General features: G+C 35.2%; 2 protein-coding genes across 2 annotated transcripts in view; one reads left to right on the top strand and one right to left on the bottom strand.

Annotated features, from left to right (window-relative positions):
* Window positions 1–1042: 1042 nt before the first annotated feature.
* LOC117335347 lies at window positions 1043–2895 on the bottom strand. The gene is made up of 4 exons (XM_033895280.1): window positions 2141–2895; window positions 1806–1903; window positions 1656–1689; window positions 1043–1485 (listed from the first exon to the last, which is right to left on the bottom strand). The coding sequence occupies exons 1-4, from the start codon at window positions 2802–2804 to the stop codon at window positions 1346–1348; spliced, it is 936 nt and encodes a 311-aa protein (XP_033751171.1). The 5' UTR covers window positions 2805–2895; the 3' UTR covers window positions 1043–1345.
* A 5552-nt stretch (window positions 2896–8447) lies between these two features.
* LOC117336598 (UHRF1-binding protein 1-like) overlaps window positions 8448–25821 on the top strand; it is a 123120-nt gene continuing 105746 nt past the window's right edge. Inside the window, exons 1-2 of the mRNA XM_033897210.1 lie at window positions 8448–8570; window positions 13824–13986. Coding sequence (XP_033753101.1) covers window positions 8527–8570; window positions 13824–13986 — 207 coding nt within the window. The 5' untranslated portion in view covers window positions 8448–8526. The remainder of the gene's footprint in view (window positions 8571–13823; window positions 13987–25821) is intronic.

Genomic DNA, 25821 nt, shown 5'->3' with positions numbered 1-25821 from the left:
AATTTGTTAAAATTTTCATAATTGCTGTACTTTTTGGGGCATCTATTCATTGTTGCTCTTTGAGACTCACATTTAGTCGCCTCCCGCCATCATGCAACAGCATATTGGTCCGAGTTGGTCCGAATCGTCTGTTTCCCGTAGCGTCCTGTAGGGACACTTCGGCATTCGTATTTCTTATATTTTCAGTCTTGATAAATATTTGTAGTAGTTTTTTTCACACCACTCTCTATAATTCTAATGATCTAAAACATATTTTTCCAAAGTTTTTCAGACTTTGTACACGATATTTAATCAATCACTGTAGAGACGATAATGCAACATTTTTTTATATGAATGCAATGTCGTCCACTAGTAGTATTTAGGGACGAATCGTCTTTGAACTCTTCGATATACTTTCACGTGCGGGGGAATTCAAAATATCTCTGCCGTTGGTCGCATAGCGTTCTAGTGTTGAACATGATGCAGTCACGCTAGTATCCGCCTTCGGCCCACGTTTGCCGAAGGGTTCATTGTGGTTTCTCCAGTTACTAAAACATTATTCTTATTGTATTTTATTGTATTTCCAGTACTTCTTATATATATTATGTGATTGTATTTGTAATTTTTTGTGTTTTGATAAAGGGGCGGATTGCCTCGAAAATTTAACAAACCTTATTGTTTACACTGTTTGAATTACTTCTTTGCCCCATATATCATATGTAGGGTATACGTCTCTGATGTGACAATACGACTCGACGCAATATTTGTAATAACTTTTAAAATGTCAATAAAAGCAATGAATAGGTGGGTTTTTTTTTATGTAGAATTAGGTTGAAACATGTACAAAGTGAAGATTATCTTTCCATCTGGTGTCAATTTATTCGGTAAAAATACACTTTGAAATATTTATTACAATTGCGTTGTGACAAATCCTGTCTCCCACAGATCTTATCACTGTCGTTATGGACATTACAGTAACCAGGGATGTTCGTTCCTGATATAACCATGCTGTGTTCTATACGTACATGGATGGTAATAACGTGAAATAGGAAGAACAAGATTGTTTTTAGTTTTGCATTTTATTCCTAGTACAAAAATATATATAATCAAAACGATTTTTTACATCAAAATATATTTGTTTTATGAAATATATGCTATCCTTATTCTATCTCAATAGAATATGGTCTCTTTCTTAAAGCAATGTTTTCTGGCAGCTTCTCTGATATACACTTTGTGACGTTTTGCTGTTCGCTTGATACACTGTTTTCCCGGATGTAGCAGTCTTGTTTGACGTTTTGCTACTACAGACAGGTTAATATATGTTAGTTCCTAAGTAAACTTCCTTGTCGTCACACACATCATCTATTTAGTCATCAATTGGCTCCACTGTCGCCGTCTGGCGGACAAAACAGCACAAGATGTTTTTAAGGATCCAATCCCTTTTGTTATGGGCCTTTGATGGACGTTTCCTACTTCCTCCACTGGGGGTACTGTCGCAAAGTTCTGCTGTAAAACGCGAAACAATTATTGATGCAATGAAAGATGGCGTCAGAGTAAATCTAATTAAAACAGATGCACAAAAATGCCACATAAACTTAAACCTTTACACTTTAAGAGCCATAAATGAAATTGTATTATGTGTACGAATACTGTCAAATAAAAAAATACATGCTTACCTGTTTTCATCTTCTTTTCATTTTTCTTTTCCCTCTAAAATATAAAAATAACCTCAAGTAAGATAAAAGTATAATATTTCCAGTCCCTCTCCGTCACACTAAAAAAACATACATGATGTATACGGTAATGTTCTCCAAAAAATAACTTACCCCGAGAAGTCTGTCCAGGTGACGTTCGAAAAATGTTTTCTTCACTTTGTCTGCAGCTTTATTCCGAGTGACGATCGTTGGAACCCGGGTTTTGTGATCTAAGAACAAAAACAGAAAAAAAAGTAGTAAAAACGCGCTTTTTGAAGGCATCTGTCACATAAAACACGCTCCCATCATCTAACAATACATTTCATAAGATTTATTAATAGTGATTTATCCATTGTATTTCTTTCGCATATCCTTATAGATAAATAAATAATGTGTAAGCATCAACAGTTTCATATCTTTCAACTGAAAATTTAAAAGTATTCAATTGAAATTACCATCAGATATACCTTTGTCAGCTGGGTAGGTTTTCGCCTTTTGTAATCCTGCGTCATTTCCGGTTCCAGACTCTCTTGTCTTTTCCAGTATCTCACTGCATACCAGCTTGTGGTCAGTTGGTGACATCTCCCCTTCACGAATGGCCGCGATGGATCGCCCAATGGTCACCTGCACAATATCATCCACATCCTTATCCAGTTGACCACTCATTTCCGCCATCTTTTGGTCAGTCGGGGATGTTTGACCACTACGGATGGCTGTGATTGACCTCCCAATGGTTCTACTTACAATATCGTCCACATCCTTATCCAGTTGACCCGTCATTTCTGCCATCTTGTGGTCAGTCGGTGATGTTTGACCACTACGGATGGCCGTTATTGACCTCCCAATGGTTCTACCTACAATATCATCCACATCCTTATCCAGTTGACCTCTCATTTCCGCCATCTTGTGGTCAGTTGGTGATGTTTGACCACTACGAATGGTCGTGATTGACTGGTTAATGGTTTTAAATACAATATCGTCCACGTCCTTATCCAATTTGCCCATCATTTCGGCCATCTTGTGGTCAGTTGGGGATATTTGTCCACTACAAATGGCTGTGATGGACTGTCCGATGGTCAGTTGAACTATGTCGTCCACACCCTTGTCCAGTTGGCTGGTCATTTCCGCCATTTCTTTCCTTTCTGTCCTGACGTATTCCGTGGCTTTCTGGATGACGTCAGTGACCAAATGTTTTGCAATCTCTTTAAGTTGTGTATCCTCCATAATCTGAAATACATGGAACGCTTTGAATGATAAAATTCCACTGTTTATAAGGTTCAGGGAGAGGTTGATCCAGTACTTAACCAAATTATATTAGATATCGTTTGATTATAAAAGATATCTGATTTAATTTTCTTTATATCTTATTTATTACAAAAGATATCTTATAAAGAAAACCAAAAGTACTGGAGCAACATTGCTCCGTGAATATGTACATGTAGTAATTGGTCTAAATAAGGTCACCCTCAAATAGTTCTAAACGTTATGGAACTGCAGGGGAATATTCTTAAATAAGTAAAGGTCACAGTTCAGCGGTCAAATTGAAGAAAATAATTTAGAATATATGTACTTTGATTTCGGCTTCTAAATCGATATGCGTGTACATGTATATAGTTTCTGTATAATACACATGTAGGTAAGCAAGGAACTCGTTATCAGAAGAAATGCAATACTTCGTCTGTAATGTAATCCCTTGTTCTAAATGACCTCTAATTACTCTATACCAAATTTCCGACAACTATTAAACTTACCATTTTCCATCTTTGGTATCCAAATTTCAAACAAATTAAGCATTGGAACGTGACCAATTGTTTTCCTTTCCAATAAATGCGTGGGTTTTCGCAGATTGGGGAATTTTGATATCCATGAATTGGCTGCCTTTAATCGTGTGATGTAATCGGAAGAATGGGAAAATGAAATTATTTTATTGAACCTGTCCAATTTCCATAATTTGATTATCATATTTCCCCTATAAAATAGTAACTTTGTCTATACATATTACATATTTCCCAGATAATTGTCGTTAATCCTCTTCAGTTGTAAAGTTTTAAATGTTTTTACTTAGCCGACACTCTTAAGTTAAGTTCGAGTCCCAGCATGGACGTGATATTTTAGCTTATTTTGCATATATTTAGTTATATGAGATGTATAAGCTTGTTGTATCTAAACAATTTGGTTTGTGGAAGTCTTAAAATTAAAAAACAAACAAACAAACAAAAACTCGGTTAATGAGACTGGCCTGACCCTTTGGCCATGATTAGAAGGGTTGAGCCGATGGTTCGTGCCAAGTGGTTGTAAAATACAGGATGTACATTCGAGAAACCGATTTCCGGTTGAGTAATTTAGTTTATGCTTTAATAATTTATAAAAACCAATGAAGAAATCCAGTATAAATTATCACAGAAGATGATTAATTCATGCATACGTCTGATGTTTTTTATCTGCGCTTTATATATTTCTCAACCGCAAATTATGTTATTAAATTGCAAGTCGGTAAGTAGCCTGTACGTACAGAATATTCATGTCTCATTAAATAACGGACCATTTAGATTAATCAGTTGCACTTTACTTACCTTCAGCTAATTTTCAATCGTGTAAATATCAACAATTTTTGTCGATGATGAGATAAATATCAAGTAAAAGTTTGTTTGCTCTGTACAGCTCAACCTCTTCGTGTCGCTAGCAACAGGACAATGACCGGGAAATCTCGCGTGACGATGGTCCATTATGACGTCATAAAAACTTTGTAGATTAACGTCAGCGATGCAACCGATTTTACACTACACAGTTATGGTGGTTGGTACGTGTATTTTCGTGATTTCGGCCGAAATAAGAATAATTATCGTCTTTTCGGCCCGATGAACATAGTCTTTTGGCACGATAAATTGTTATCGTTATTTTTCTCCAACAACCTATACATGCTAGATATGGTAGCGAGTTTAGCGACATGTGAAGGCACATAATTCATATTACAGGCCCCTGTGATAACTACAGTTGTATGCTATAAGAGAGACAATAGCTACGTTACAGGCCCCTGTGATAACCAAAGGCTGGACTAAACCTCAATTTGCATCAGAGAAACTACCCCAAAACCCACTGAAAAGAAAAATAACGATCTTTTAAGTACCGGCGAGGTAGAGTGGCTCCGAGGCCGTGACCTGCAGCATTTGGGCCAACTTGAAAATATAGAAATCACAGAAGTGTTGAAAATGGCAGACCATACCGCACAGACCCAACCGATTTCGATAAAGAATGCATTTAAACTGATATGCCATTAGAAATGAAGTATGCTTTACCATTTTGTTAGGTGTGATCCAGTCCCTAGTAACTCTGGGTTATATGTATGGTCAGTTGATTGGAAATCGTGTCAATGAGAGATTGTCAACCACGCTGTTCATTTGTCGCCACTTTTAATGTTAATTTCGTCCAAATGACTATAACAGTAAATTCAACTTAACGCGCCACTTTTCTCTGATACGGAGTTGTCTGGTATGTAAAAACTGTATAAAGTTATGTGGATGTATTGCTAACAGCTAATCTGAATATTAACTGGTAATATTCAAAATATAAAGTTATCTAGATTTATAATCGGTCAGATTTGTCATGTCTAAAGCGATCGAATCGATACAATAGTGAAACTTAGGGTTTTCTACGAGAAAATATATTGTCATTCTGTTTGAACAGGCGGCTCCCTCTGCCGTTTTTAGCGGAACCACTCCCTGTTAGGCCAAGCGAACATCCTGGAAACGCTTCGGAACCCTTATCAAGAATGTGGTCGATTTCAAAGAGCGATCCAATGCCATGAGATTGTTCAACCCTAGGGCTTGAACTGTCCATTGATGTGACAAAATAGCAACCCGGAGATGATCTGTACATGGCTAGAAAGCGGTGTGATGATTTTGAGGAGGAACACTTAGTTTTGTTTCCACTGTGCATTCGGCGCCAAATCAACGTTTGGTACTCAGTGCCTTACTCTGTATGTACAAGTACATGTACCCCGGTCCTTATTATAAGTGTAGCGGAACTGGACTGGGTCGATAATCGGCGATCAGGTAGCTCAGTGGTAGAGTGTCCGTCTAGAGTTCGTAGGGTCCCGGGTTCGAACCCCGGACTGGCTGATACAGTTGCTCCTCTTGTTACATATGTATAAAGTTACTCGCCCACTCCAACCCTCACCCCATCCCCAATATCTAGAAGCTGGGTTACCGCTGAGTAACTCAGCATGCAGCAAACAAACATACAACGTCCGTCACTCGATACACAAGTTAATTTAAATTTAAATTGTTGATTAAAAAAAACTCTATTACGCTAATAATCGAATTAACATTCACCAGCATGCAAATTAGTTGACGTGACAAACGCATATTGCCGTAGAAAGCGAATCCGTTGTTCTTTAGGAATACATTCCAATCATTTATCATTTTTCATTACAGATTTATTACACCAGTCGATGATGAAACTGCAGAACCTGAATACATGACGTCATCAAGTTGTGTGCTAAGGCCATATTTGTCGAATCCTCGATTTGTTGGTTATCATTTTTCAAAATTATTATTCATTTCGTTACCATTAGTTCTGACGGGAACGATCATGGCCGCTGAAATCTAAATTGATTTAAGTCCACAACTTTGGTCAGCTCACAAAGGTGGCTTATTAGCGGACCAGCCAGTTATATAATTAACGGCTATGTTTTCTGTCCGTTCTGTATTGGTGAGCGATGTTTTTGTGAGGTTTACCAATTACCAATGATGTGCTCGTAAAAAATGAAATCTTTAAAAAATGATGCATGATTGTTCAAGTTTTGTTTTGATAATTGTCAAACAGTTCCACAGAAATGTACAGAGAATACCTAGGTTTTTTAAGTAGTACTTTCAGCTTTAAGCCTTCTATTCATTCAAAATGGAACATGAATGTTGAGATCCTATACTTAAAAACTTATATATCTATATATTTAGAAATGTAATGTTGGCAGTTGATAGATGCTTAACCTTAATTTTAGAAACAAACTTCTAAAATTTTGTCCTGACGTAGAGTGAAAAAAACCCAAAAACAAACAAACAAGAAAAACCCTCAAAACAAGCTAAGTTACAGTGGGGAATTATGGATTATCTCCCTTTGCCTCATCTTCTATCCGGGATTACAGAAATAGTAGACGAATAACAAGACCAGGTGTTTCGGGAGAGGAAACGTTTCACTATTTCTAACATAAGACGCCTAGCAATAATGAAAATAACAACAAAAACAAAGAACTCGGTTACATGGCAAAACAATAACGGATAGAGTCTTATTGCTAACGCCGACCCATGCAGGGACGAGAAGAATAAGCCAGCATTCATACTATTGTAAATGCAATAAAAACATCGCACAATCCCTCTTTACAGATGTCAGCGCAAGTAATGTCACAAAATAAAGTTTGGGCCACAATAATAGACATCCATATTGCAAAAAAGCATCATCATTGGATGATAAAACCCCCATTATGTTGTAACAAGTCCACGTTGTAGAAATTGGTAAATTAAAAGTCAGAAATCTATATGCAGGGTTTCTTTTTCTTTTTCTTATTTTGTCTTCTTTTTAGTTTGTTCTTGAATGTGTCACTGAGAGATACACACCTATTCTATTTTTTTTAATCAGATTTATATCCGTGATGATACTATATAATTTGCCTTCCGACAAAATCCATTTTATGATTTAACTTGCGTAAGGGTTTAGATGATCTCCTTGCGCCACTCCAGCCTTTAGTACTGCACATGCACATGCATTACACGCATAATTTACGATGTCCCGTACAATATAGCCGTAGTATTCAGATTAATCATCAAATACATTTTTTTTTGTCATTTCATATATGTATTGTATGTTGCGGGGACACGTGGTTTTTGTTTTGGAGGCCGGTGTAGCTCAGTCGGTTAGAGCGCCGGCCTCATAATCTCAGGTGAGTGTCCGAGGTGCGTGGTTCGAATTTCCCTACCCATATCGGTTTGTGTTTCTTGTGAAGCTGAAATACGGGCCGGTCAGTACTGTCCTTGGGCAAGACACTAATTGCTCTGGATGGCATACGACAGGCCTCCTGTATGTTGTTAAGTTTGGTAGTCACCAACTACTACAAGGAGACATCGCCTCAAAATGACCTGGCCGATTTGGATAGTAATGGACTTCTGTGTAGACACCATATAAGCGGTGATAACTGTAAGCAATATAAATTGACAATTTGAAATATTTCATCAGCTCTCATAGTTCCCGTTTTTAGTCGAAATTGGTAGTAGACATAACACACTTTACCTACTCTTGTAAAATTATATTTGTACCTATCTTCAAGTAATTGGACCTAGTCACACATCTCCCGAATTTATTTTAAGATCGGGTAAATCAATTACCACTAAAATGTAGATATAAAGACTGGAATCCAGATGTTTCTATTTGAAGATACAAATATCTTTAATTCATGTGTACAACCGTACAGATATGTACATGTAGGTGCAATAAATATTTTACCTGCGTCTTGATATATAGTACGACGGCAGTTCACATTCCCCTTATAGGGCCCCTGAATATAAAGGTGGGCGTGTACCCATATGACGGCAGTCGCTTATATCAGTAAAAACCTTTAATTAAACAACAATTATAATGCGATAGGTTTTAATTACTTTAATAAAAGTATATTACATGATTTGAAATTCATCATAGTAATACCAAATGAAATAACGCTAAAATAGTAGTTCTGGTAAATTCTTGTTTGTACTGATGTAAGCGATCTAATCATGGCTACAGAAAAACAGAAGTCGGAGGAAGGAAAGATGACCACAATGGATATTGCTTGATATTTGTCATTTGAAGAAATTATAGAGTGAAAATGGCATCTATATTGAAGAATCAGATCCTCAAGCATCTGTCTAAGTAAGTAAAATTATCATTATTTCGATTGGATCATGTTTGTTTAAGTGATTAAATCCTGTACCCAAAGACGAATTTTGTGTGAATATTGATGTTTTGATAATGAAAACCAGTTTTACATGTGTACGTTTGTGTCCATATCAGTCCCAGTGTGGCTCATACTGTCGGTGATTGACCAGAATAAGTTGATCATGCTGGTCATTGTTTTAACATATTCATTTATCAGTCCCGGTCCTGTTTCTAAGACGACAACAAGTAGCCTATTGCTACATTATTTATATATAACGTTAACGTTAGACGTAGCTAGCGCGAGCATAACTCATAATCACGTGCATTAGGTTTACATTTACCTTTCCTAATATATCAAATTAGCCCAAAAATCTTGACAACTTCAGCTAATATATTATGTACCTGGTCTTTCCTTTTTTATGGTAACACATGAATAAAAAAAACTACTTGTGCAAGTTTATTTTCAGTGTTATTGTGAATGGATAGAGATTCAAACAATGTTTATTAGATACCTATATAATCAGGCCACAAATAAAATGTTATGCAGATACACTACAGTAATTACCTCATATGCCCATATACTCATAGAAAAAGACAATATTATTGATTTTCTTCTTTTTCGTATATATACAATGCAAAGGGTACATACATTGTATGTATACTGTATATCAGCTTAAGGTGATTGCATGATAACTTAGTTTAGTAGAGAATTTTCTTTTAATTGAGGATTACGTTTGTGTGATTGTAATACTGATAAATTATGCTAGCTGCAATATACCACTCGGCTATGGAGATCTTATTCATTAATTCTCTTTAGCTTGATCGGTTGAGCGTCAGACTAGTAAACCAGAGGTCGCGGGTTCGATCCATATAGTGGACGCAGTGATTTTAATTTAATTGATCATGCGCTCTGTTACATGATTGATCTCTGAACTGCACTTGATTCAAACCTTCTTGTCTATTGAAAAGTTGGAAAGCTGTAATAGTTGGAATTGGGGATGGGGGGGGGGGGGGGGGGGGGGGGGGGGGGGGATGACTGGAATGCCGGCGCATGTCATTAACATCAGTAACATCAAATAATAATATGTCCAAAAAATTAAAGGCTGGATGACTGGAATGCCGGCGCATGTCATTAACATCAGTAACATCAAATAATAATATGTCCAAAAAATTAAAGGCCAATGCAATGTGCTTCTCCTCTTTTTGATCATAAATAAATGTTGCTCATTTAAACTATAACTTCACCATGACAATGTGACCCAGATTTCTGTAAAATGTAAAAAATAAAACTGTAACAATTAATGAAATACTTTTTAAATCATTACTTTTGCTTCGGTGGTTATTCATATATATAAATTAAGGAGATAAAGCAAGTGTGTTTTAAAATAGGCGGCAGTGTACGTATTATGATGGTACTGTTGTGAATCAGCGAGCAAATAAAATTCACATTTGAAAGTATAATCATGATACATATAAATAAGAAACTTTTAATTCAACGAGTTATTCTGCGACTTCTTCAGGTGAGATTTAATTTGAAAGGACGATCCCGACTGAATGATGTCATGAATGGTATGACATCACAATGTACATATATATATAACAAGTATATAGTACATTTTCTATTGTGTATTGAGACTGGGTTTTAATATTCTTATTAACTGATCTTCTTTCTTTTCTATATATACGGTGTCAGATGACTATAATTGATATATGAGTAATATTTAATATTACATTAAATTGATTGTTATATGCACAGTCATGGGTATTCTATGTTCCTTATCTAATTAGATACCCATGACTGTGCATAGACAACAAATTAAACTCACTCCATACAAAATTTGTATGTCAATAAGCATATTCGTGATTGTGTTAGTGATCAATTTAATGTATTACCTATATATACAGTCACCTGATGCACGACACTGTTTTACGTATACCAGAAAAGTAAGAAGATAATTTGAAATGAATATTAAAAATTGGTACCCACGGTAATTGAGTCAGAAGCAACATGATTCAATAGCCAGTGCCACATAATATTGCTGCTGTATTGGTTGTCTCGAGGTAACCAGGTACTCTCGATCCAGTTTTTCTCCCACAGTAAGACCCCTCACATACTTTCATCCAATAGCTAACAAGAGTTATTTATATAAGTTGATAACTTGTTTAACAATTCTTGTAAAATAAATGAGGTTTACATTTTGAATATTGGTATAATCATAACTGATTTTTGGATAGAAATGATTATAATCACTTTGCCTGGTAAAATTGATGGCTGACATGATATTGATATTTTTTCTGGTAGTGGATGATAAGCATACAGGACTCAAGGACACTTAATTGTTTACCTCAACATAATGGATGCATTTGAGCGTCCCGAAGTCTGTACTAAAATATTTTCATTAATTGAAAACAAATGAAACGAGTGCAACACATCAGCATTGTCTACATTAATTAATTGATGTAGTGATGATTTATTGCTGGTCCCTGATTATAATTAGCCAACACACCCTTTACTTAAACTAACAGGAATACCTCTAATATAAGTACTTTAATACTACAATATGTATCAACCTAAAGGTAACATATTACATCTGTACCATCATTGGTAACCCACAATCGTGACACTCACGGACGGAGACTATTGGATGATTGGTACACTTCTCGTCATTTCATGAAAAATATTTCTTCAGGAATTTTGACCAATCAGAATACCGCTTTCTTGGGGGCTTCCATTCAACTATGAACAGTAACAGCGCTAGCGGCTCCATGGATAACCTTTTCATAGTGAAAGAACTGTTTAAGATAATCACTTTAAAGACATTCACAAATATCAAACGTCGACACCGACACTTTTATGAAAAAACAAGATGTGTATTTGTCGGTTAAATCTGGAGGTGGTAAAAGTATAGTGTGTCTGGCTTTTCAGCCAATTTATAGTGATGTCTACATGGAGACATTCGGCATATTTGTGGTGTCATCTCTTCTTTTGATAATGAAAAAACAGTGTAACTACTTAAATGCATTGACCGTTAGTTAGTAACACATAATTTCATGTTTTGGTGGCAGTTCCCATGATGAGGATCCTCAAAATATGCTTCACAGAAATCGGTTTCGAATTTTGATATGTATGGTGGCGTTTGATTGGTTGCTATATTTTTAGAGCCGAAACAAGATTCTTTGTACCAATTGTCCCACAGTCTTTCTCCACGAGGGTTCGGACTATTGGTTACCAATGGTGAACTTAACTAGCTCCATACCATTAGTGATGGTCAGAAACTGTTTCTGCAAAATGACCCACCATTATCATATATAATTTAAAATGGAAAGCTTTTTAATGTTGCTTTATTTTATTTTATTTTATTTTGCAAATTTTTGGATCCATGGCAATGAATTTACAAAATATAGAGCACAAAACTAAAATTCTGTATGGATTTCTGTATTAAGCAAATTTTATTAAAAATAAAGATTAAAAAAAGTGAAATTTCATACAAAGCAAACATTGCATTTTTTTGTTAAATCATGAAAAAAAAGAAGCCCAATTTGCAAACCTAACCATACACATAAAGATCCTGATTTACAGTGAACCTTGGACATACGATTTAATCACAGGCTACAGTCAGGGATGAGGTAGGTTAACGTTGTACCAGGTACTTCCTTATAACTGTTTTAAGTATACTAGAGGAGAGTGTAAATACAAAGGTCAACTTTAGGGTGTGGGCTGACTTTCCCTTCAGGATATCAGGAGATCAATATCCAAAGTGGACAGGTCACTATACACAGTGGACGGGTCACTATAGACAGGTCACTATACAGAGTGGATGGGTCACTATACAGAGTGGACGGGTCACTATACAGAGTGGACAGGTCACTATATAGAGTGGACGGGTCACTATACAGAGTGGACAGGTCACTATACAGTGAACAGGTCACTGTACAGAGTGGACGGGTCACTATACAGAGTGGACGGGTCACTATACAGAGTGGACAGGTCACTATACAGAGTGGACGGGTCACTATACAGAGTGGACAGGTCACTATACAGACTGGACGGGTCACTACACAGTATATACAGAGTGGACAGGTCACTATACAGACTGGACGGGTCACTACACAGAGTGGACGGGTCACTATACAGACTGGACGGGTCACTATACAGACTGGACGGGTCACTACACAGAGTGGACTGGTCACTATACAGAGTGGACGGGTCACTATACAGACTGGACGGGTCACTACACAGAGTGGACGGGTCACTATACAGAGTGGACAGGTCACTATAGAGTTGACAACGTCGTTTTCATTACTCCTATCATATAGCTAGTCCTTAATCTATTATTATTCTCTGTAAAAGCATAATGATATTGTACATTGTAGGTGGAAAAAAAAAAAAATAGAGAATATTTATACAAACCGTTTCAGCTTTAGATCTCTTAGAGAGCAGCTGTAAATCATAGATGAATGTAATTTGTTAATAAACTTGGCTTGAAAAGGTTGACATTTGAATTAAGACAATGCTACAAGCTATATTTCAATATATTGGTAGTATATAACACTTTCAGATATAACTGAGGCATTTTAAGTATATTCTCTGTGCCACTTCAATCAAGTTTAATCTTGCCTACTTGTTAAGAAATCATTTCCGATTCTTTACAATATTTAAGATAAAGTTATAAGTAAAGATGATACCCACTTCAAACCTGATGTGTATATAATGCAGTATTTAACCTTTTAAGCACTATGACTGCCCCAGCCCTATGACAACCACATATGCACGACTACATTTTTCATGAGTAGATCATGGGTGGGCTTATTAAAATCTACAAAAAATTTCCTTACCTCATCGATCTTATAAAAATGTTTATTTCCTCATATAATATAATTGTAAGTCACCAAAGATTTTTATAGATAAAAAAAAACCAAAACATACCTCTTTTTCTAAGTCACAGGCAATAGATGAGTGGATGTAAGGATTGGCAGATCAACATAAAGAAATTACCCCCATCCTCCCTGAAAAAAACTTGTTACTTTGCTTAATCCCTACGTAAATGTATGTATATGAAAATAAAGAAGTTATTTTTTCCACTCATTAAAAGTTTTCCCTTTGATGTTTTTATTAGTGCAGCACACTTATTAGTTCGATGCATTTAAACCTTTTATATTTTATGGATACATTAATTTAACAGACTTAAAACTTAATATTATTTAATACAAATAAATATTTGAATGTTTGATGTCTATTTTATTTAGATTCACAAAGAATTTATCCCCAGACAAGATCAACTTGAGCACGCTGCGGGGCGAGGGAGAATTATCTAACTTGGAACTCGATGAGGACATTCTAATGGACCTCATGGATCTTCCCACGTGGATGAAGCTCAAGAAGGCCGTCTGTAACAAACTCACCATCAAGGTATGTTAATTCATGGACACATCAGTTATATACGTTATTTTACAGATATGTCTGGGGCCAGTTTCATCATCATACTTTTCCACCGAATTCTCAACTTACAATTCTCCATAGGAAAGCATTACAGAATTTGAGGGAGGTTCCTTGGGTTGGGTGGAGGGTGGGGATGGGTGGGTTGAAATGTTGAATAGGTGCGCGCAGGTATCATAGGGTTGATGGGTCAGTATATATATATTACAAGCATTAATACATTTCATGCTCAATGACAAAGGAAAGTGTACTGGTGTATGGGGCTGCAGCGGCCGAGTGGTTAAGGTGTCCAGGGTCCCAACACTTTATCACTAGCCCTCCACCTCTGAGTTGCGAGTTCGAAACCCACGTGGAGTAGTTGCCTGGTACTGACCGTAGGCCGGTTGTTTTTATTCTCCGGGTACTCCGGCTTTCCCCACCTCCAAAACCTGGCACATCCTTAAATGACCCTGGCTGTTAATAGGACGTTAAACAAAATAAACCAATTTTTAAACCACAGAACTGGTGTATTATATTTTTGTTATACTAGGCCTAAGCATGTATTTGTCCAGTAGTCAAATGGCACTGTCATGGTTACACATTTGCCTTCATCTAGTTGACCGAGGTTTGATTCTCCGATCTGACGTATAAAAGTGTCTGGTCACCTGAGCTGCCTGACCAAGTTTTCTCTGGTTACTTGGGTTTCATCCGACACTTTGTAAGACCTCTTGCATTTTCGTCCAGCCCAACAATAATAATCAATATAAGTAGATATAACTTGTTTCTCAATTGTTGCCAAAAAAAACCCCCAAAAAAAACCCCAACATATGAACTGTTATGTAGAATATCACACAAACTGTGAACTGTTAGTGCCAAATTGTGGTAGCCATGTAACTTATGTTGATAATTATACGTGTCCCATGCAACAGAAAACAAACAATATGGAAACTTAGACTGTACTAATTTCCCAAGGCAGACATTCATTGAATTCACAGGAAATTCTCTACCTTTGGTCAGAAGAGAAAGTCAGCAGATTAAATAAAGGTCCTAACATATTGTTTCTGTGAAAGAATTCAACAATTTATCAATTTGTGAAATAAGAGCAGTTTCAAATTGAGGCTAATATTCCCAAAGTGAGGCTGATTGACACTCCCAAATGCCACCTGGGAGTTGAACGGAAGTCCTGAAAATAATTCTTGGCTTGCTGCCAAAAATGCATGTCCTGTAACTCTTAATACAATATTGGTCCGGAATTAAGCCCCTTCTTCATCGCATACTAATTTTTCCTTGAGGAAATATCGGCCAGATGAACCGGCCATGAGTAGGTCCGCCTGATCAATAAATATACTTGTCACTTCATACTGGTGTTTCTTAGCCAAACTCTCGAAAAAGAAATTGGCTGCCAATGTTGATTGGCATAGTACAGTTTGATTGTATGCACTAGTACACGTAAACAAACATGTAAATATTATTGTCTGCTCTCTAATAATAGATAACATTATTGTCTCCAGTCTCCACAGTTACATACATATATAGATAATATCATGTTTCAGGCTGGTTATCAAATTTGTTGTTATCGTATTTAGATTGTAATTCATCCAATATAGATATCTGGATTACTATTAAATGTTCTCACATACTACACAGGCTTATCCTGCGGTTGCTAGGGAAAAGATAAATTGATCTCACACAGGGGGGTAAGGACAGCTGGCAAACGATATATGACGCTGCTCACAATAACGTGACGTCATAATTTCACGTTGAGTAACCATCTTGTAAATTATGACGTTATTAATTTTGACGCACATTCCATGGAGCATTGCAGATGGCGCGATGAAAAACTTTCATAGAAGCTATCATTTGCTTGTATGTGAGAAAAATAATAATACATGGGTCTGTTCCGAGAACAAGGATATCTCAACCCTCAGCAGTTCGGCTGGCCAGCTCTTGGCAAGCCTCGTGCTAAGTGGCCAAAGTCATACAATTGGGTTGATTGAAATATCCCTATTCTCTAAAACAGCTATTTAAATCACGCTTAAATTCAGTTCATTATATTAGTTGATGCATGTGTTTTAACTGAACTGGGTGTGTAGATTTTTATTTTCGTATTAAGCGGACTTATGGTAAAGATTGCCAGCTGGCTCGTATGTAGTAAGGTTCATCTAGTTCTAGTTGAGCTAAATTTCTATATATTAAATACAAAATTTTGCTAGCCTCAACAGAAAAACGAAGTTTCGTTCCAAGCATAAGCTACTGAAATTGTTCTCCCCTACATCCTGTTAAACATGATCAGTGCTGATATAATCAATACTTTTTAACTCAATTTTGTCTCATAATTGAATGATAATAATGTTAAACTCCATTTTCTGAAGGACTTACAAATACGGGTCAAACTGCGTTGAAATGGGATCTATACAGACACTAATATTACATGAAACATTTTAGCAGATGACTTGTCTGAATTTATACCCAGCAAGATGCTGAACTCGAAAGCTGTAAAGGTAGTCGGTCATCTTGGATTCTATCCATCAAAGTTTGTTATTGCTAGTTATTATGGATTTTCCTCAAATTTCATTATAAGGCGCTTATTCGATTTTTTGCTGTTAATAGAGACAGAAGTACGAAGATATTTTGTATACACTCAAATGAATGTGTTGATAACGTACACAGCAGCAGTATAAAGATTCTTTTCTAGGACATCTTCAATGATCGCCAGTCGTCAGACGTATAAAGGGTTAAATTATAACAAGAAAATTGCTTGATTCTGCCATATACACATGTATATACTTTCTGGCAGGATTCAAATTTTTCCCATAACTTAGATATTTCATATTCTGGCTATTCAAAATAGCCCCTCTTCCCATATTTCATGATTTTCCTCTTGCCAATTTTTTGTTTACAAATGCAAGATGAGATTTGGCAAAATTTAGCGATCACATGGAAACGATCACTTGATCAGTCAAAATGGCAGTTATATCACTTGCAGCAAACAAGCACTCATTAGAATAATCAAGAAATATCAATTGAAAGCATGTTGCTTATAACTTATTGATATTGAGATTATATTGAATCATTCTTTGCTCATTTTGAGAGAACGTAAACTTTGTTTACTATCTGTGATATCCGTCAAATCCTCATTATTATTCGGAGCCTGTTCAGACCGTGGAATCATTGAAGCTTTCGTTAAATTTAACCCGATATAAAACATGTATGTCATGGATCAGTTAGAGTATAATTAGATCTCAATGTTTATTTTGTTAACTGAACAATACTAATGTGTCTGTTAGTTGTCGTGGGACATGAAATGGTAGTCATTCATGATGTTTTATAGACTGACTGTACTCTCCCGTGACAGAGATCGTAATATATTTATATAGGGATTGGATTTCACTTTTATGTTAACCATGCTTTTATGGAGCAATTCCTCTAAGAATATATTCTATGGGGTGCACTAGCGCCCCATTTAGAATATATTCTTAGAGGAATTGCTCCATAAAAGCATGGTTAACATAAAAGTGAAATCCAATCCCTATATTTACACTTACTGATGTTGTTTCTATAAGTCTTTGTGATTACAATATTTTTTCTTTGTAAATAAAAAAAATCATATAAAAGTCGGACACAGTGGGAGGAGTCAATTATTAGAACAGCCAATGGTGACGCTTCACAACAAATTGAGACTTTTTTTCCGCGGTAAAAAATAGTTCTGTTTTTTATTATGATATTAACATAAATAACAAAAACATTTTGATAGATTATCATATTTAATATTGTCAAACATGTTATTTTTATACATTTAACAATGGTAAACAAAGCGTAAATGTAACTTAAATTGTAAATGTAAACAAAGCCATGTGCTTGGCGAAAGTAGTTCCCGTACCCTGTCATATTTTCATACGCAAGTTCAAAGGTCAATGTTTCCATGCAAGAATGGTAAACAAATCGGTCTGGTATTGTTATATAGTGACAAAACTTTGCAAGTGTAAATATATTGATATAAGTTTGTGATTAAGATTTACTGAAGAAGATGAATAATCCTACCACAAATATTGTCTTCTCATGACTTACACTTTAAGATCAAGATGGTCAATCAGACAGGGCCCCAAATCAGTCATGAATGTATACAGACAGTTTATGGTAATTTTTGCAGCCCATTCATCAACTGACAAAAATTCAAACTGATAACGTAAACTAGATTGTCTTATAAAGCTTTGTTTAGCCTTCAAATAATTTTATTGATTCATAGGAGCTGTTTGACTCTTTGTGCTGCATAAAAATGACTTTTGTCAAAATGTATGGTAGCAGTGTACAGTAAAAATGCCAAATTCTGAAAAATATGGCACATGCTTTAGATATGTAAACATTGCCAGTTAACCTTACATATAACCTCGAATAAAGTATATATATTTGAAATCTGTACAACATTTGCAATTTTAATAGAGCTCTGAAGGATAAGTAAACTGATATTTTCTGTGATTTTTAGAGCCGTGAATACCATGGTAACAGCTTAAAAAATTCTCAAAAATTGCAAAATATTATGATATTTGACCCAAAATGGCACAATTCTCTACACAATTTTTTTTCTGAAACCTGTTTAAAATTAAATATCTCTATCCCAAAGACAGAATTAATCTTGTTTGGACATATGTTGTAAATTAAGTTTTTCCGCTATCTTACCTTTTCTGTGGGCTTCCATTTTGCGCTGTAGGCGAATCTAAATTTCCTGTGTAAACACACGTTCGGAAAATCCGGATATTTAAAATCCGGAACCAATTTATTGATTTTTGTTTTAATAAATGTGAAGCCTGTATGTACTACTTCATACTGGATATACCAATTATAGTGTACATTTATTTTTTTCATTTTTTATGCATATCATAATACAGGAGTTATTTGCTTAACAAAAAAATTGCCCATGGCCAGGCTGTCTTACTGTGGTGTGCTACCTTATACATCACTTTTGTTAATTCTAATTTTACTAAAAACCCCATGAATGTCTAGAATATGTTCCGACGAACAAAATGACATATCGGGTTACTGTGTATCTTTAATAGTCACCGAGTATTGCTGATTTCCCTGAGAGGTGTATTTTGACAACTTTTTCTCCCAATCCAGTAATAAGGGGAGGTAATTTTAAAGATGAAAACTCCCATAATTCTGTATATCTCTTGAATAAAGTTGTGTTTTGAGTTGAATGTGGTACTTTGAGTCTCTGTGCATGTAATCAAGCAAAAAATACTATACAACTATCAAATTTAGCCTTGTAATATGACGTCATAGTTACCATGACGTCATCAGTAACTATGACGTGATCAGATTGTATCTATGACGTCATAAATACTCAATGGTGTCATAATAAATAACCAAATTCCTTTCCAAACCTCAGCTTAGCAACACATGCAATATTTTAACTGATAAATCATGACATGACATCCAAGATTTCAAAATGTCATGCCTATGACATCACAGTCATCTGTTTCCACCCCGGTAATTCAGATATGTACCAATGATCATATGAAAGTGTCCGCTGATCCCATTTTATGCGGAAAATGCTATTTTTTCTGCCTTACCAAAGGAAGTGACAATAATTGACAATATTGTATCAACCGTACACTCAATCAATTGAAATTACATGCTTACCATTGTATAAATAAACAGAAAATAATGGTTTCACCAAATATTTAAAAAAATAACACTTACTGTAATAGTTTCCATGGATACGGTGTAATAAATCAGGTAAAACAAACCAGAATTCAGTCTATATGGTTTGTTAGATACCCAATAAGTTATTTTGGGTTTGTTATAAAACATAGAATATCTTTTCAATTTACACTGACTCATTAACATTATGCTTAATTAACCCACCCTTAAAATGGGTAGATATGCGAGTTACCTCCCTTGATTCCTCTAATATGACAAGCCAGATAATAAACAAGTTTTAAATTGTTTTTATGCATTTTTGAGCAATAATGAACTAAAATGAAGCTTAATCAAGCATAATTAAGCACAATTTCCAAAAAATAACATTTTTCAGCCCTTATAATGTAGCAGTGTACAGTAAAAATGCCAAATTCTGAAAAATATGGCACATGCTTTAGATATGTAAACATTGCCAGTTAACCTTACATATAACCTCGAATAAAGTATATATATTTGAAATCTGTACAACATTTGCAATTTTAATAGAGCTCTGAAGGATAAGTAAACTGATATTTTCTGTGATTTTTAGAGCCGTGAATACCATGGTAACAGCTTAAAAAATTCTCAAAAATTGCAAAATATTATGATATTTGACCCAAAATGGCACAATTCTCTACACAATTTTTTTTCTGAAACCTGTTTAAAATTAAATATCTCTATCCCAAAGACAGAATTAATCTTGTTTGGGCATATGTTGTAAATTAAGTTTTTCCGCTATCTTTTTTTTTTTTTTGATAAAAACACATTTTATTCATATTACACATAATACATGTATATACAATACAATAGGTGTCCTCTCGCAGGAGGGCTTTCACTCATTCATTCATATTTTTCTATTTTCACTCGTCATCCTTACAATCAGCATATTTTCACTTTTTCTCGTTTTATGGATATTTACATTTTGTTTATTTATTAATTTTTTTTATAACATTAATGAAATAGAAATCTATATAGATAACAATAATAATCAGTAAAGAAAGGAATTGGTAGATTAATCTCACTATCTCGGAACACCTTGGATGTGTTGTCATAGAATGAAATCCGAGGTGTTCCGACTGCTCAGCGTGATATCGTGGCCATGCACATGTTTCTCGAGGATGCCGTATGGCGAAGGCTAGAATTGGTATGTATTACTATTTTATTTTGTTTTTTTTATTTGTTATTGCAATAAATATGCCATATATTTTTTGAAACAAGAAGTTAAACTTCGTTACCTTTAATGTACCGTAGACTACGGCGTAGTGGTTTCGTCTGCTCAACCACGGACCAGAACACGTGTTTCATTTATCGACCTAATTACGTATGCTTTCGTTTAAAGAAATATATCAATGTATATATTTGGTTATATAGTATATACATAATTATACTTATTATTTTAGCTTTGTTTATTGCTATTACTTGTTAAATATTGTGGCTATTACTTGTAAAATATTGTGAGGAATGTTCCTCCAATATGATATACGGTTCAGGTTCCCCTTGAGGGCCCCTCTGTACTAGGTATAGGGTCAGAGGTCAGGTATCTGTGTATATTTCTGTGATGTTGTCTATTGAATGTCTTGTTAAATTTATGTGTATTGTTTTATAGATTTTGGGGCGGAGTATTTTGAAGAGGAATTTCCCTTTTAAGAAGAGGAAGTAACTAGATCCTTGGAGAAGTGGGGTATTTTTGAAGAGGAATATCTGTTTTGTGTGTCTTTCTATAGAAGGGGAAGTACATCTTGGAAGATTTTACAACTGATTTTTCTGTATTTGTTTTCTTCAATTGTCATTTGTATGTCTTGTTTAAGAATGTTAATAATATTAATTTGTTTTGTTTTTGCTTCACTGATGTAGTAACTTTTGTATATACTGTATCCAATTACTGATAGCAGGTGGTTTATTTCATTATATTTGGGGTATTCTATTTTATATCCAATAACCAAGTTTTTTAATGTTAGCATATCTTTTTTATAACCAAGGGTTTCAAATATTTGTTTTAATCTGTTAGAGAGAACTTGTAAATATTCACATTTTATGAAGTAGTGTTCGTAGTCTTCCTTTACCTTGCAGTAGTTACAGTTCGGTGATTTACTAATTTTCCATTTATGTAATATTTCCCTCGTTGGTATAATTTTATTTAAGAATTTCCATTTAAATTCTTTCAGTTTATTATTTTGTAAATGTTTGAATATGAATTCATTTGAACATTTCACTGTAATACTTATGTCGCTCAAATTTAGCTTGTTTTCCCAGTATAAGTGAGCTATTGGTTTTTCTGACTTCATGCTGACAATATGTTTGTAAATTTTTTGATTTGTGCATTTTTCAATTTTGATAGGTTCTTGTTTTGGGAATTTCAACATAAGTTGATTTTTTATTCTGGCTGTAAAGTTCTGTAGATCTACATTACTCTCTTCTATTTTCCTTAGCCATATTTTTGGTATAGCTTTTTTAAACATCGATATCTCTGATAGCCAGTTGCATTTTCTAATGAGTTTTCGATATATATTGTTTTCATCTAAGTTGTTATTGTTTTGTAATAGGTCTTTTATTGTAATTATACCGGAGTCTATCCAGTTTTTGAATAGGAGGGTTTTGCCCTTAAACTTTATATATTTATTTCCCCATATAATTTGTGCAAGTATTTCATTGTATTTTTTGGGTTCATCTGATTTTTTAAATTTTATCCATGTTGATAAAATTTCATAATAGAATGGAGATATATTTTCGCTGTTAGGGAGATTTTTTAAATTGTCTAAATTCATTTTACATATGAGATACTTTGAACCAAACTGATTTATCTCAAATTGTGGAATAACTTTCCATAGTGCTTTATCTTCGGTTTCCAGTTTTTTAAGCCAATTAATTCTCACTGTGTCAATATGTGATCTTATGTCTATGGAGTTCAGACCACCTTCTATGTATGGTTTAATCATTGTGTTTCTTTTTACTTTCTCTGTCTTTCCTTCCCAAATGTAATTATATATTATCTTTTCAACTTGTTTTATCGTGTTTTGGTCTATATGCAGCATAGATATTAAAAATGTTAGTTGAGGTAAGAGTAAGGATTTAACTATTTGTACCCTTCCGATCATGGTTAGCTTTCTCCTTTTCCAGTTATTTATAATTTTTTTCATTTTTTCTATTTTCTCATTCCAATTCATTTCTAACATTTTTTTGTGATTAAGGCAGAAGTGTACTCCTAGTGCTTTAATGATTTCATCTGTCCATGTGATGTCTTCAAATTCATCTTCAATCTTTGTTTGACTTCCTAGTCTTAAACCTTTAGTTTTTTCTCTGTTTAAAATTAATCCTGAGAGTGAACCAAATGTTTCTATTATGTTTAAGGCTTTTTAGGTCATCTGACCCGAAGGGTCAGGATGACCTATAGTCATCATGCTTCGTCCGTCGTCGTGCGCCGTGCGCCGTCTGCCGTGCGCCGTCCGCCGTGCGTAAACTTTTCACATTTTAAACTTCTTCTCAAGTTCCACCAGTAGGATTGAGCTGAAACTTGCCTGAAATGATGCTGGGATGGTCCTGACCAAGTGTTGTTAATTTTCGGGTCGGTCCGAAATCCAAGATGGCCGCAATTGCCACCATTTTGAAAACACATTTGAAACTTCTTCTCAAGTTCCACTGGTGAGATTGAGCTGAAACTTGCCTGAAATGATCCTGGGATGATGGTCCTGAGGAAGTGTTGTTATTTTTCAGGTCGGTCAGAAATCCAAGATGGCCGCCATGGCAACCATCTTGAAAAACACATTTTAAACTTCTTCTCCAGTTCCACTGGTGTGATTGAGCTGGAAATTGGTAAGGATGTTAAGGAAGAAGAGCCAATAAAGTGTTGTTATTTTTCGGCTTCGTAAAAACTTTGACATGGCAGCCACGGCAGCCATTTTGTAACATGATTGCGCAATCATTGTTCTTCTGAACAACACCTATTTCAAACTTCTTCTCAAATTCCATCTGTGGGATTCAGCTTTAACTAACCAGAAATGATCCTGAGATGGTCCTGACCAAGTGTTGTTATTTTTCAAGTCGGTCAGAAATCCAAGATGGCCGCCATGGCAACCATCTTGAAAAACACGTTTTAAACTTCTTCTCCAGTTCCACTGGTGCGATTGAGCTGGAAATTGGTGAGGATGTTAAGGAAGGAAAGGCAACAAAGTGTTGTTATTTTTCAGCCTCGTAAAAACTTTGACATGGCAGCCACGGCAGCCATTTGTAACATGATTGCGCAATCATTGTTCTTCTGAACAACACCTATATCAAACTTCTTCTCAAATTCCACCAGTGGGATTCGGCTCTTACTAAGCAGAAATGATCCTGAGATGGTCTTGACCAAGTGTTGTTATTTTTCAAGTCGGTCAGAAATCCAAGATGGCCACCATGGCAACCATCTTGAAAAACACATTTTAAACTTCTTCTCCAGTTCCACTGGTGCGATTGAGCTGAAAATTGGTGAGGATGTTAAGGAAGGAGAGGCAACAAAGTGTGGTTATTTTTTCGGCCTCGTAAAAACTTTGACATTGCAGCCACGGCAGCCATTTTGTAAAATGATTGCGCAATCATGGTTCTTCTAAACAACACCTATATCAAACTTCTTCTCAAATTCCATCAGTGGGATTCAGCTGTAACTTACCAGAAATGATCCTGAGATGGTTCTGGTCAAGTGTTGTTATTTATTGGATCGGTCAGAAATCCAAGATGGCCACCATGGCCAACAGTGCCACTATATACTTGCTACAGAGAATACATACTACAATAATAGAAGGTTTTTAATTTAGAGTCAGATGACCGTTAAGGCCCCTGGGCCTCTTGTTTAATATCTTGTTTTGATTTTAGAAATAATGTAGTATTTTCCGCTATCTTACCTTTTCTGTGGGCTTCCATTTTGCGCTGTAGGCGAAACTAAATTTCCTGTGTAAACACACGTTCGGAAAATCCGGATATCTAAAATCCAGAACCAATTTATTGATTTTTGTTTTAATAAATGTGAAGCCTGTATGTACTACTTCATACTGGATATACCAATTATAGTGTACATTTATTTTTTTCATTTTTTATGCGTATCATAATACAGGAGTTATTTGCTTAACAAAAAAATTGCCCATGGCCAGGCTGTCTTACTGTGGTGTGCTACCTATTCTATAATTCAGTATTTTTACCATATCAAAACTTTTTTCCATACAGTATTTTTAATTCAGATAAATATAGATTTTGTAAACTTTCAAAATTATTTGTTGTAAAAGCGATGGTATTCTAACTTTGCAAACCTTTCTTATTTGGAACCAATTGGGAAATCCATTAAGGAAAAGAGCAATCATACAGTCATCGTTATGAAATAAAAATAGAAAAATCATGAAAAACGAATGGGAAAACGAACTAAATGAATAAAACATGATCAATAAAACTTAGCAGAAATACAGGATATTGTGAATAAATATGTACCAACAAAGTTAATTTAAAGTGACAAAAACTAACAAACACACAATTTTCCGTGGACCAAAAAACAATGTATAGCGTTACTCGATTATCAAAAAGGTTTTTGAAATTATACAACAGGGTATCGTTTCACAAAGCTTCGTAACTTACGAAATTTGCGTAAGTCACATTTACGAATTACTAAGCGTTTCACAAAAACTTCGTAACTTACGAACGTTCGTAAGTTACGCAAAAACCTTGCGTAACTTTACGCCATATCAACCCTGTCGTAACTTACGAAAAAAAATTAAAATCGTGCGCAGGCATGCCCTTTTGAACAGAAAATGACGTCGTACTCATTTACAAATTAGCATAAGAGAACGAATATGCCTTGTGAGCGATTGTTTCGAGGTGGTAACCGGGTTTTGAAAGTCAAGGGGGGATGCCGGCAAAATACGCATTGTCATGAAACTAATTGTACGCATATTCGCAGACTGTGCCAACATATGGTCTATTTTAAGAACATTATGTATGTCTTTGAGCATTGAGCAAAATCTGTGAAAATTGCGTTGTTACTGTTTGTTTTAACGCATGATAAACAATTAGCATTGGAATTTTATAGAAAAAATGATCTTCTCTCAATAATAGGGTTGTTTTGATAGAACAAATTAAAGTTCATAGTCTGTGTACGTGACCCGGGAATAGGACCAGCGTACAATTTTCACC

Source organism: Pecten maximus, chromosome 10 (assembly GCF_902652985.1).
Source record: "Pecten maximus chromosome 10, xPecMax1.1, whole genome shotgun sequence".
Taxonomy (NCBI): domain Eukaryota; kingdom Metazoa; phylum Mollusca; class Bivalvia; order Pectinida; family Pectinidae; genus Pecten; species Pecten maximus.
Note: the sequence above shows the minus strand (reverse complement) of the source record. Positions and strands in the feature narration are given on the sequence as shown.